Here is a 12,525-nt window from a genome sequence, read left to right as displayed (position 1 = left end):
CAAAGATAGTATCTTTAAGAACTAACATGAGTTTATTTCTGAGTTTTACTCTGTTGCATTGCTATCATGTGCCCAAATCATGCCAGGCTCATAAACATTTTAAGTTCCTGGCATAGACCTCAGTAGCAGAGTACGTGCCTAACATATACAAAGCCCAGGGCTTACCCTCAACACAAGAAAAGACACCTTCATATACCCACTCCCATACTTTAAAATTAAAACAACTTCAAAAGCAAATGGATATACTACAACTAGAAATTGCTAGTTTGCTTTAATAGAAAAAAAAATGCCTTTGACATTTTCTTAGCTAAGCATAATTAAGGTCAAAATACCGTGGTGCAATTATGCACTTTGGTGGATATTTATTTTAGAGACCCTAATGAGACTCATACTTTGTCTTACTATATTTCTGAAACACATCTAGGAAATTGGCTTTTTCTTAACAAGCATGTGAATGGTCTTTTCTAAACTATGCAGTCAATATATGTTATGCGTAGAAAATCTTTAAAGTATAAAACACACTTTCTACAGAGAATCAACCTTTATATTTCAATAAGTTTTTCTGCATTTTAAATGACTATTTTATAAACTGATTTTTTCACAAAATGACAATATTTTCCATGTTATTACATAATCTAAACATGATTAGAACTGAATAACATTTTGCTGAAATATGCTCCCTTTATGTACCTACTTCCCAACTGTTAGCCATCTGAGGCTATTCTCTGTGATGACTATCATCCTTTGATTAATTTTTTCAGTGAATGCTTATGTTTCAAGCACTCTGGTAAGCACAGCTCTCTAACAGTGAACAACAACAACAACCATTATTAGCATTTCTGGAGGTTACAATGAAGAAAAACTAAACAATCTCCAATACATATAGAATATAGCTACAGCAATGCTATGAAGGCGCTTCAGATGTCCATGGGTAGGAGGACTTCCCTGAGGAAAGATAAACCTTAGTCTTAGAAGAAGGAAAAGAAAATATTCTACTTGCAGGGACCAGCAAGTTCAATCCCCTCGACGTGGGAGGGAGCACAGCAAGAAAAGGGGACTGAAATAATGCCAATATGGGAGGAATACAAAGAGCAAGGCAAGAGGAATATGGCTTAAACCATGACTGAAGAGAAAGATAGGACCAAGCTGTGCAAGACTTTGTAGATAGGTAGTTGACACCCCCTAAGACAAGGAATTTTGTCTGTATTCTTAATACAACTGAGTATTAATTACTAAAGCACATAGCGTGATGTAAACAATTTCGTTTTGCAAAAAAACTAATTACAGTGTAGAAATCAGATTAGAAGGGGCAGAATAGATTGGGACAAACCACGATTAGGCTATTGTAGTAAACCCTTTCAAAAATGTCAGGAGCTTGGACTTGGATGGTGATGGATAATGAAAAGTAGATGGATTCAAAAGGCAATTCGATTTGCCAAAATATTTATGTCCATAGATTAAAATCCCTGAAACTAGAATCAATGAGTCAAAAGGGAACATTTCAAGGATTTTGGCATAGAGTGCTAACTAAGCAGCCCTACAGAGAGAAGTTTTCTTCATTTGTGAATTACTTTGTATCTGTTCCTCTATCCAAAAACTTTATTTAATTCTTAGAAAATCTAAAATGACAATCTATATTTCTCTTTTTGCCTGTCAGGTGGTCATCACACCCTCTGTTTAGAGTCCTCACGATCTCTTGCACACACTTCTGCTTCAACCTAATCATTCTATGTTCGATTTTTACTTCCATGTCTATCAACGCTTGTCTTCTGCGTTTCTGGAAGGTAATGCTGCTTTAACAAAGGCACACAGACTATGTTGATATACACTAAGCTTCTCCACAGTATTCCAGAATCAAGAGGGCTCCTGCCTGCTTCTAATTTGTTGATTACGACTTTAGTCAAATATAATACATAAAACTATTAAAGCTTTCTATTTGGGACTTCAAATATTTATTAAAGTGGTCAAATTTTGTTTGTGATTAGCCTAACTAGATCTCTGTATGCTCCTGAAAATCTCTAATAATTATAACTAAATAGGTCTTACATGATCTTAAGATATTTTTGAATGTTTAGCTAAGTGTAAACAAGATTCTCAATTTTTTTGAGAACCTAAGTTAAGTGCTATAGTTTTCAAAACCACACTCATAAAAATGTATTTAATAATCTACCAACTTACCAAAACAGGTCATTATAATAGTTCATTACAGCTAGGTTTATAAAATAGAAGATGCACTCAGTCAAAGAAGCCCCATATTCATGTAGAATTCAAAATTAGAATCTATGTTTTTTTAAAAAAAAAAAAGAACCACCGGATTTCATGTTACTATCTCTAACAATCTATAAAAACAGTCACCAAGTAGGAGGAAAGTCACAGGAGAGCAGTAGTAAGCTCCTGGCAGTCATCAGGAAGGCAAACAGCTCCCTCTATAGTTTGTCTTGCTTACTTTGGTTCAGGACTTGGTTAGTGAACACCTTGCCCTTTTATTTACTCTACTCTGCATCTCAGCAGGGACGCTCTTTGAAAGGATAATATGTTTAACCTGGTGCTGAGAAAGCGGAGAACCGTCCAAGCTCAGCGTGAAGGAGCTACATCAAGTAAGGAAGCAAGAGAGAGAGATGTGGAAACTGGACAGCATCCAGTTCCTCACCTGAGTAGTCACACCCACATTCAGATATGAATCCCATACTTCAGTCATCATCTTGCTCTCTTTCCACAAAGAAAAATTACTAGAACATTGTTATAAAAGAAAAACACATTTTTCTATAAATGATAATGTTTGGGACACAGGAACATACAAATAATGTTCAAAAGGGTTTTAAAAACGAGTCTAGGGCCAGTGAGGAGACTTAGCTGGTAAAGGCACTTGCTGCCTGAGCCTGGTAACCTATTGGATCCCAAGAACTCACCGGGTGGAAGGATTCCCTCTGACCTCCACACATACAGGGTGCTGGAGTGCATGTACACACACGCGCGCGCACGCACACACACACACACACACACACACGCACGCAAATAAAGGTAAAAAGCTGTAATGAGTTGGAAAGAACGAAAAGGTTTTTTTAAATTCCATCATTCACATGAAAATAAAATTAAGTGACTTCTATAGGAAATCACCATTCTTCAGTTAGCAGATGATCAAATTCATCAGTTAGAACTCCAAATTCAAGCTTGAACACGCTACTTGAAAAAATAATATTCTCAAATTTCATTAACTCAAAACACAGAGACTTTTAAATTTACCAAGACATTTTTGTACATTACACAAATATGTCCTTAAAATCCAAGACATTTTTGTACATTACGCAAATATGTCCTTAAAAGAGGACAATAAAAGTTAACTGGACTGTTTCCTAAAGCAGAAAATTACTTTTCATGCAATAGCAGTCTTCCAATCAGTTTGAAATTTATACTTCTTAAATAGCCATTTTGAGAGAAATTTTCTTCTGATGCTATTTTTCAGGACCTCCTTTGAAAAGCAAATTCTGTTTAAGAAAATAAAAAAAAAATCTTTTCTCCAAACCCAAGTAAAAGATTAAGGACTTCCAAAATTAGCACCTAAAAAGGGAAAACATGTTCATGGCGCTTCATGGACTATCGGGTGTTACAATTTTCATTCCTGTAGTTTGCTTGTTAGTAAAGATATGAACTAGTTGCATTTTGTAGTAGTAAATTTGTTTTCAATACAAAGTCTAGCATTCACAATTTTTTCAAGACAGGGTTTCTGTCTAACTGCTCTGGCTGTCCTGGGACTAACTCTGTAGACCAGGCTGGCCTCACACTCAGAGATCCACCTGCCTCTGCCGCCCAAATGCTGGGATTAAAGCATCAGATTTTAATAAGATATTCTAGCCTCTCCATTACATTAATTATTTTTAAGTTTTATTTCTCTACATGGCCTAGACTAGTTTTCTTTAAGAAGAGAATTCAAAAGCAGAAAATTCTGCAGCTTATTTTTTCTTGAGATTGAATTAATACTAATTCTACTGGGGGTTTCTGACATTAAAATGTTTGATTTATGAAAACTGCAGACCTTCAGTATATGCCAAGGATTTCAATTTTCTTCTTGTTGAGGAAACAAGATTTGTTTTATACTATGTAAGGAATTATTTTATTGTTTTCTCTCTTGACCTCAACTCCAAGGCATATCCCAACCAAGTAAATTATTAACATACATACATTAATGAGTGAATTACTGAGTCCTAAGCTGACATTTACATTCATCCATGTGCCATGCTTGAAACAAATTTTTGTTTAAGCCTCTGAGTATACCTCTTTCAATCTGATAATACTTAGCAATTTGAAATTTGGTTTTGCCTGTATGAAAAGTATTTTTTATTCATTTGTATTATTTCGAAGAACACCATAAAAACAGTGAGTTTTTCTTTCTCCTTTTTAACTAGGGCTGGCGACCAATTGTAAGATATTCAGGACGAAGAGAAGAAATAAATATTCCTTATGAAATAGTTCACATTCCAATATCCAGAAACACAAGTGTATACACCACAGTCTATCTGTAAAGGCTATTCTTTCACAGAATTGGGCTATTAGTGAAACAACAAACAAACAAAACTTTCCTACATAATACAGTTTTACAATCACACAGAGATACATATTTAGTGAGTGTAGCAAGAAAAACCAAAACCGTAGAAAAGTAACTCAACCACCATCCAGACTGGACCACCACCACAAGTATCTACTAGTCATAGAACGTATTGCTCTACGACCTGAAAATCAACTTCACTATCATTCTCTGCAGCTGAGCCGAGAACAAGCAGGTTCCGAATCAAAACAAAGAGAGCACCACGACATTTAAAGGGTACAGAACCTATCCTCCAGAATATCAGAATGCCTCTTATTTTCCAGTCTTCAAGTCCCATGGGCTGTACCCTCCACCAGCTGTTAACAGCATTCAAATGCTCTATCTTCAAAGGTTCACAGCGTCAAACTCCCACTATTTGAAAAAGGAGTCTTTTACCAAATCTTATTTATCGCATTGGCATTTTTAACAAAGAGAAGTCACATGAAAAGGTGATAGCTTCGAATGGGTGCCTGTATTTTGGAAAGTGGTATTATCTTGGTAGCCCACAGAAGCTGACTGTAGTAATAAAGATGAATGGCGATGAGGGCAAGGAGCATCAAGTGGGAAATGCTATCTAAAATCCCATAGGGCAATTCCTTGGTAAGAGCATCCGCCTCCAGAATACCGCTTTAGCATTTCACCTTAACAGTTTAAAGCATGTAAAAAGCAAAACTGAAAAATAAAAACACAAAAACCTTGCATATTTGGCCACTATTCTATTTGTATTATAAATTCCCAACGAGCGTTCCAGAACATAGCTTCTGTCATTTTTTCCCCACCATTTCTTCAAAATACTTTTTAAAATCTATTTCTAAAATGCAACCCTACAACCCAGCCTAGAGGCATTTTAAAACGCCTATGGTGCTGAGCTTGGCTGTGTTTCCTGACGAATTCACCCCCATTAAGTGTAGTATTTTATGCTGGGCGACACAAACACGTATTTCCTATTTCCATGGTGCACATTTCCTGAAAGCACTGCACCTGAGGATGCCGCTCTGTCCCCGCCGAGGCATAAACTCTAAGCAGTCACGACCTGCACTCGCGGCACAGCCACATGGTCACTTCAATGAGAAAGATTATCTGGCTCCGGGCGCCACTTTCTCCAGCCAAAGCATCTCCGGCAGGGGCAGAGGAGAGCGAGGGTGAAAGGAGGCAACGGGGAGCGACTGACCACGGGGCTGACACTTCCCCTCTAATCGCAAAGCCATTTCTAGAACAGGGCACCGAGGAGGTGCAGCGGGTACCCGGGGTTCCATCAGCCACCGACCTCTAAGGACCCCGCCAACTCGTCCTTGGGGACGAGGCACAGCCCCCCGGACCCAGCGAGCGAGAGAGGGACCTAGCCCGCCCGCCGCCCGCACAGTCCATACCCCGCGCCCGCTGCCTGTCTGTCGCGGACGGGGGCGCAGCGCTCGCACGAACCCACATTTTTTCCCCCTTTGCCTCTTGTCACGCGCGGGAGAAAAGGCGAGCGGAGAGAAGAGAGGAAGAGTCCGCAGCGACCCCGGAGAGGGCCGGCGGCGCGCGCGGCAGCGCCAGGCGGGGAGGGCACCCCCGACACCTCCAACACCCCGCCGCTCGCACCCCCGCCCCCGCCCGCTCCCGCTTACCTGCCGGGGTCGCTCCGAAGACTCGAACCACCGGCACCTTCTTGACAGGCAGCTGGGTGAGGGGGGATTGGCAGATATCCAGCCCCCGCAGCGGGCTAGCCATGTAGTAGTCGGCAGTCACTATCCTCACAGAAAACATGTTCGCCGCCGCCGCCACCGCCTCCCCTCCACGGGCGACCTGGCAGCGGCGGCAGCAGCGGCAGCGGCGGCGGCGGCTCCGCAGAGGCGCCTCCTCCTCGGCTCGGTTCGGCTCGGCTCTCTTCTCCGTCTGCCCTCCCCTCACGCGGACGCCGAGACGAGCGGCGGCGGCTGCGGCGCGCGGGGTAACGGGGCAACGGGGCTGTGGGGCTGCCGCCGCCGCCTCCTCCTCCTCAGACGCAGCCGGCGAGAGGCAGCGGGAGGGAAGCCCTGGCACGGTCGTCGGGTCGGGTGGTGCCGCTGGTGCTGCCGCCACGGCCGCCGCCGCCGGGAATCACACGGGCTCCTCGGTCCCAGGCTGCAGCTCTTGTTGCCATGATGATGATGTCACGGACGCAACCACTGGGGGAGGGGAGGAGGGGTGTGTGTGTGTGTGAGTGTGTGTGTGTGGAAGTGTGCGCGCGAGGGTGCCGACGGGCGGGTAGCGGCGGGTGGGCGCCCGCGCCCCGGCGAGAACCCGGTTAAGGGGCGAGGATGGGGGTTCACCCCTGGGCCTGGAGCGCGCGGCTTCGGGAGAGGCTGGCGGGAAGCCGGGCCGCGCGGCGCGCGCCGGGGAATCGATGATTCGGCCTGTGGGCCGGGTCACTGCGGCGGGGCTGGGGGAGCGCCGATGTCATGGATAGGCTCCGAGGGGCGCGGGGCTTTGGCGGCTCCTGGCGCTTGCCTCGCCCACCGCCATTTCACGTCCTCCTAGAGGAGGCGGGGAGGCGGCCGCGGACAGGATTTTTAACCGGCCCCCACCTCCCCGTACAAGGTAAGGGAACCCGCCCGCGGGAGAAGGGAGGCGCGGCGCAGATCTCGTGCGGCCCGGGCCTTGCGGGAGGGAGGGAGGGAGGGAAGGAGGGAGGACGGGCCGGGCGGGGCGCTGGCTGGGCCGGCCCTTCTCAGGTAACGCGGCGGTTGTGCGCCCAGCCCGGGCCAGCGCGAGGGGCGGGGGCGCGCGGGCCTCGGCCTATAAAAGGGCCGCCCTGGCGCTCGCTCCCTCCTCCCGGCCCCGCGGGCGGGCGGCGCGCGCTCCTCCTCGCCCCCCCCCCCCCCCCCTCCGCTGCGGTGCTGCAGTGTCTGCGCCCGGCCACTTAAGGAGATTTATTCACGCGCGGCCCTGCCCAGCTTTGCCCAGGGTTGGCAGAGGCACAGCACAGGGATTTCCCACCGTCGTGTTTTTCTCCCCCCCCCCCCCCCACTCCCCGGAGGAGGACATTCGCCGTGGTTTCCTCCGCGGCGGCACGAGCGAGAACACGTAAAGACTTGTTTGCCCCAGTCACCTCCCTCCACTCCTCTCCCAGCCCGGGGCTGAGCCCTGAGAGCCTTTCAGAGAAAATTTTGGCTTAAGGAAAAAGGCTCATGAAAGTCACCGTGTTTTCATGAACGCGTTGGGCAGGATTGACACAGAAGCCAAACGGGGTGGGGTAGGACCGTTAGACAAAAACCAACCAAACACACACAAACAAAACAAAACAAAAACCTTTATTTGGAGCCTGAACGGTGATGGAAATGATGAAGTTAGAGTTTGTGGGGTGTTGGGGAAACAGATGTTGCTGGTTTGTGTGTTAAATTAGAACCTATGGGTTTTTTTTTTTTCTGACTTGGTCACTAATATTGGGCGTGACCTTGGACAAATAATTTGGTTTCTTTAGGCCTCAGTTTTCTCACATGTGAAGCAAGGGCTTCTCTTAAAAACTAATCTTTGTGGGTCCTTTAACCCCCCCCACAAAAAAATTGAAGTGATAGGACCAGAAACTATGGTGTCAGCTTTGAAATTTGCCACCGGAATTAGGACACTTGACAGTCATTAGCCATCCAAAGTCGAGCTCATTCTGTCCCACTTACAAAATTATACAGGTGTGTTTTACTGGTTATCATATTGCCTTGTATTTGGAGTGGTGTGAAAGCACCTTGTTTGCAGCCATTGTGGGTTATCACATAAAATCAAAAGGCTTAAAGGGACACATCACTAAAAGAAGGTTTCTATATCATAAATGCTAATAGGAATTTATGCTTAGGGTGATCTGAGACCGATCAATACAGTAAATTACTCTCAAGAGCATAATAATAAATGGCAAGACTAGGGCATAATTTACCAGCAGCTATAGTACAAGGGAAATTTTTAAAAATTGATTTTAAGTATTAAAAGACTAAAGTGATTTAAAAATAAGACAACCACGCACAAGCCTTGGGTTCATTTGATTCAAACAGAATGTCAGATTGACAGTGTCAGTGATTTCCACTGGTATTCTGTGGCATTTAGTGTATTTTTTAAGGTGTAATATTTTTGTCACTTACTAAATCACATTTTGGGGGAATGGGAAATGGAAATCTGTATTAGCACCCCACCAGCCAACCCTGTGTATCTCAAGCAGTATAAAATGGAGAATCCTAGATTATATTTTTATGAAATCCATACATAATTTTTAAATTATATTGTTTCTACCTGAAAAGTAAAGGTATCAAATTAATATTAGCTCTTTCTAGAACAAGATTCTTGACCACTGCCTCTTGAAACATTGTTTACTTTTTCAAAAGGCACTTACAACCTTGTTTCACATTCTTCTAGAACTCCTAAGAAAATAATGTCCATTCTTGAAAAATGTGAGATGGGAATATTTTTTCTATTATGTGTAATTTAAAGTTGATGATCAAATAAAAAACCTGATAACAGTCTCCTAACCACGATTTAATAGGTTTTATAAATATGTTCTTCCTGGAAAAAAAAAGTTGTAGCATTTTCACTTAGCGACTGAGTTTTAAAATTTTTTTTTTTTTTTTTAAATATTTATTTATTTTATTTATTTATTTATTATGTATACAATATTCTGTCTGTGTGTATGTCTGCAGGCCAGAAGAGGGCACCAGACCTCATTACAGATGGCTGTGAGCCACCATGTGGTTGCCGGGAATTGAACTCAGGACCTTTGGAAGAGCAGGCAATGCTCTTAACCACTGAGCCATCTCTCCAGCCCTGAGTTTTAAAATTTAATTTACTAGATAAGTGAGTTTGTCTGATAACTGTCGGTTTATTTTCTCATCTATGAAATGATGAGAAAATCATTTTAACTTTTTAGGTATGTAATCAGACTCAAATTTAATAATGTGGGTGAAAGTTTACATCCAGATGACTACTCTGTGTACAATATGTAAAATCCCAAATATGGATGTAAATATCCTTTCTTTTTAGTGACTATCATTTGCTAAGATAATGAGAGATATGGTGACATGTTCTGTTATCTTTGCAGAATTTATATGCCGGAATGGTAAGAAATGTATTTTAATGATAGCAATTAACATTTGTCAATTATTTTAGTTCATTGACGGCACTTATCATCTCATCCTTTTACTTAGAGCCTTCCTACCTTTCTGTACCAATCCTTTTCAACATCAGTTGAAGACATTTGCTTCTTAGCAATTGATTATCTGGAATAGTAGGCGAAGACCTCTGTATTATGTGCTGGAGGGGGCGGGAGGTATTGGCTTGTTCACCAAGCCAGTCCACTCTGCATTAGCACCTTTTCTCACTGTGGCAGAACACCTGACAAGAAGAAACATAAGAAGGGAAGAATTTATCTTGGTTTAAAGTTCTAAGAAATATAGTCAGTCCATAAGAGGAAGACATAGTAAAGAGGATGTGTGGTAACTGCTTCTATTTTGTCCAGCAGAGAAAGATGAATTCTAGTGCTCAGCCCACTTTAACCTTTTAATTTATTCAGGAACAGCTTGTAGAATAGAGCTTTTCAAGTCAGAGTGGGTCTTTGCATGTCAGTTAAACCTTTCTGGAAACACCCTTGTAGACCTTATGTTTCCATGATAATTCTAAATCTAATCACATTAACAATGAAGATTAAGCACCACAACCTTCTAGCTTGCAAGTCTGTACTTTAGAAACTGACAGATAAACTGGTTCAGACTCCCTTGCAGCTAGGGTGCTAACATGAGATTAGTCAGTGTGATGATAAATATTTAATGCCAGCCAAAAAGAGTGTGAAATCCCAGATATTTAGTATTCAAGTTCCCAAAGTTACTCCCAAGCCATCAGAATGACTTTACTTAAATATGAATTAATTGGAAAGGATGCTAACAATCAGAATGTGGCATCAGCATGTGGTTTAATTTCCAGCAATCAAATGCACCAGTTCAAGGTATATTTCTGAAAGTGAGCAACATGGTGATTCACCTGTATTTGGAGAAAATGAGATTTTTGGACAAACACTGTGGTGAGACTATCTGGTTCTTCTGAGAGGAGTGCTAACATTTATTTCTGGTGTGACGAATGATGACTGACCGGTGGGTTGTATGGATGGGTTTCCACAAGAATAACACTAATGTGAGATGTGCATTCTTCTAGGAATAATTTTTTCCTGGAAGTTGTTTCTAACTGCATATTTTCTAAACCTTGCTCTGTGGCTTTGAGAGATTATTTTATCCATTAATCCTTTACTACTTAAACTAGCCCAGTCATGTCCAGTTACATAATTTGTGAGCCTCAGAGCAAAATGAAAATACAGTTCAACTGGTTCAAATGTAGAGACAAAACATCATTTTCTGTACTAAACTATTATGCTGCCACTGCTTCCTTTTTTCTCTTTTCCTCCTCCTTCCCCTGTCTCCCTCCGCTGGCCATAGTGCTTTATAAATTTGCTGGTTTGTAACCCAGACTGGCCTGGAACATAAGATCTTTCTGTCCCAGCCTCCTGAGTTCTAGGGTTATAGGCATACAGTACTATCCCCAATTCAATTTGCTTTTTTTTTTTTTTTTTTTTTTTTTTTGGTTTTTCGAGACAGGGTTTCTCTGTATCAGTTTGCTTTTTAATGTCAGTTTAAGGGGGGGAATGAAACTTTAAATTCTTATGATGAATTGCACCATTCATCTTTATATTGTACAAAGCAATTTTAAATGCAAATATAACAGTATTTCACTCATATGTGGAATCACCAAAATTACCTAATTGGAATTTCATGACTTCTACATCCATATGTATTTATGATGTCACAACTTTGTAAACTCAGCACAAAACAAACTCAACTATTTTTATTTCCCTTCTTTTGTATATGTTCTAACAATATTCTCTACCTTCTGCTTACTGATAAGTAAGTAAAGACTAAAAAAAAACTCTAGATTGCTCTTTGTATGTTATTTTCAGAAAAATGATTGATCACAGAAACATGAGCAAGAAGGGATATGATAGAATTCTTTGCTTACTTGTATTTTTTGGATACTACCACCTTCTTTCTGCACCTACAGCAAATTCCAATTCAAACGGAGATCTTAGCATCTTAGAATTGTTAGCACCTCAGTCACAGATGCAACATACTTGTTCTGTGCTCATTTGATCTGATTTACTATACCTCATAATACATGTATGTCTCGGCTCAGGACATCATGCATATGATATACAAATAGGTGGCAAGTAGGAAAAGTTATATATAGTCTTTGCCTCTGTGTATGTTCTGTTGTGTCACTGGACTTAACTTAGAAATCAAATATTCAAGCAAAAAAATGTGTCAGGAATGTCTAGATTTTCTGACTGCAAATCATCTAACCAAAGGAATTTCTGGCATTTTCTTTTTCTTTCTTTCTTTCTTTCTTTTTTTTTTTTGTTTTGTTTTGTTTTGTTTTTCGAGACAGGGTTTCTCTGTAGCTTTGGAGCCTGTCCTGGAACTAGCTCTTGTAGACCGGGCTGGCCTCGAACTCAACAGAGATCCGCCTGCCTCTGCCTCCCGAGTGCTGGGATTAGAGGCGTGCGCCACCGCTGCCCGGAGATTTCTGGCATTTTCTGTGAAACAGTCATCGTACAGGGCATTGAACATCCTCATCCCCTGGGCATTGCATGCTGTTGTGACAATTTGAGGTGTCACATACATTTCTAAATGCCAGCAAAAGCTTGCTATTCTTGACCAATTCCTAGAGTGTTCTTTACTGTCTACAGCTATGAACGTGACCACTACAGACACCAACTATATTTTTTGTTAGTGATTCTCAAGCAAAGAAAGGGGGGGGGGACTACAAAGTTAAGTTTAAATGCTTTCAAATTTTCATACCCAGGAAAGCAGAATTATGGTTTTCCTTCCTATTGCCCGAAAAAAAAAAATGCCATCTACCTTGATTATAAAACAAATTAGAGGGATAAAATTGCTAAGGTA

At 42.0% G+C, this 12,525-nt stretch overlaps 1 protein-coding gene and 1 long non-coding RNA gene across 4 annotated transcripts in view; one reads left to right on the top strand and one right to left on the bottom strand.

The window, feature by feature from the left end:
- The window catches only part of Rev3l (REV3 like, DNA directed polymerase zeta catalytic subunit), a 141,374-nt gene extending 134,712 nt beyond the window's left edge, over positions 1 to 6,662 (bottom strand). For 2 of the 3 annotated variants that reach the window (XM_041654071.1, XM_041654072.1), the window contains exon 1: positions 6,193 to 6,662. In XM_041654071.1, coding sequence (XP_041510005.1) covers positions 6,193 to 6,331 — 139 coding nt within the window. In that variant the 5' untranslated portion in view covers positions 6,332 to 6,662. The remainder of the gene's footprint in view (positions 1 to 6,192) is intronic. The other variant, XM_041654073.1, reaches the window with a different exon arrangement.
- Positions 6,663 to 6,771: 109 nt separating this feature from the next.
- Positions 6,772 to 12,525, top strand: part of LOC121449560 — a 124,688-nt gene continuing 118,934 nt past the window's right edge. Inside the window, exon 1 of the long non-coding RNA XR_005974535.1 lies at positions 6,772 to 7,144. This is a non-coding gene — a long non-coding RNA (uncharacterized LOC121449560). The remainder of the gene's footprint in view (positions 7,145 to 12,525) is intronic.

The sequence above is a fragment of the Microtus oregoni genome, unplaced genomic scaffold (assembly GCF_018167655.1).
Source record: "Microtus oregoni isolate MIOR12 unplaced genomic scaffold, Mior012 000006F_ref0000085, whole genome shotgun sequence".
Classification (NCBI taxonomy): Eukaryota; Metazoa; Chordata; class Mammalia; order Rodentia; family Cricetidae; genus Microtus; species Microtus oregoni.
The sequence above is the reverse complement of the archived record's forward strand: the minus strand, read 5'-3'. Positions and strand labels throughout refer to the sequence as shown.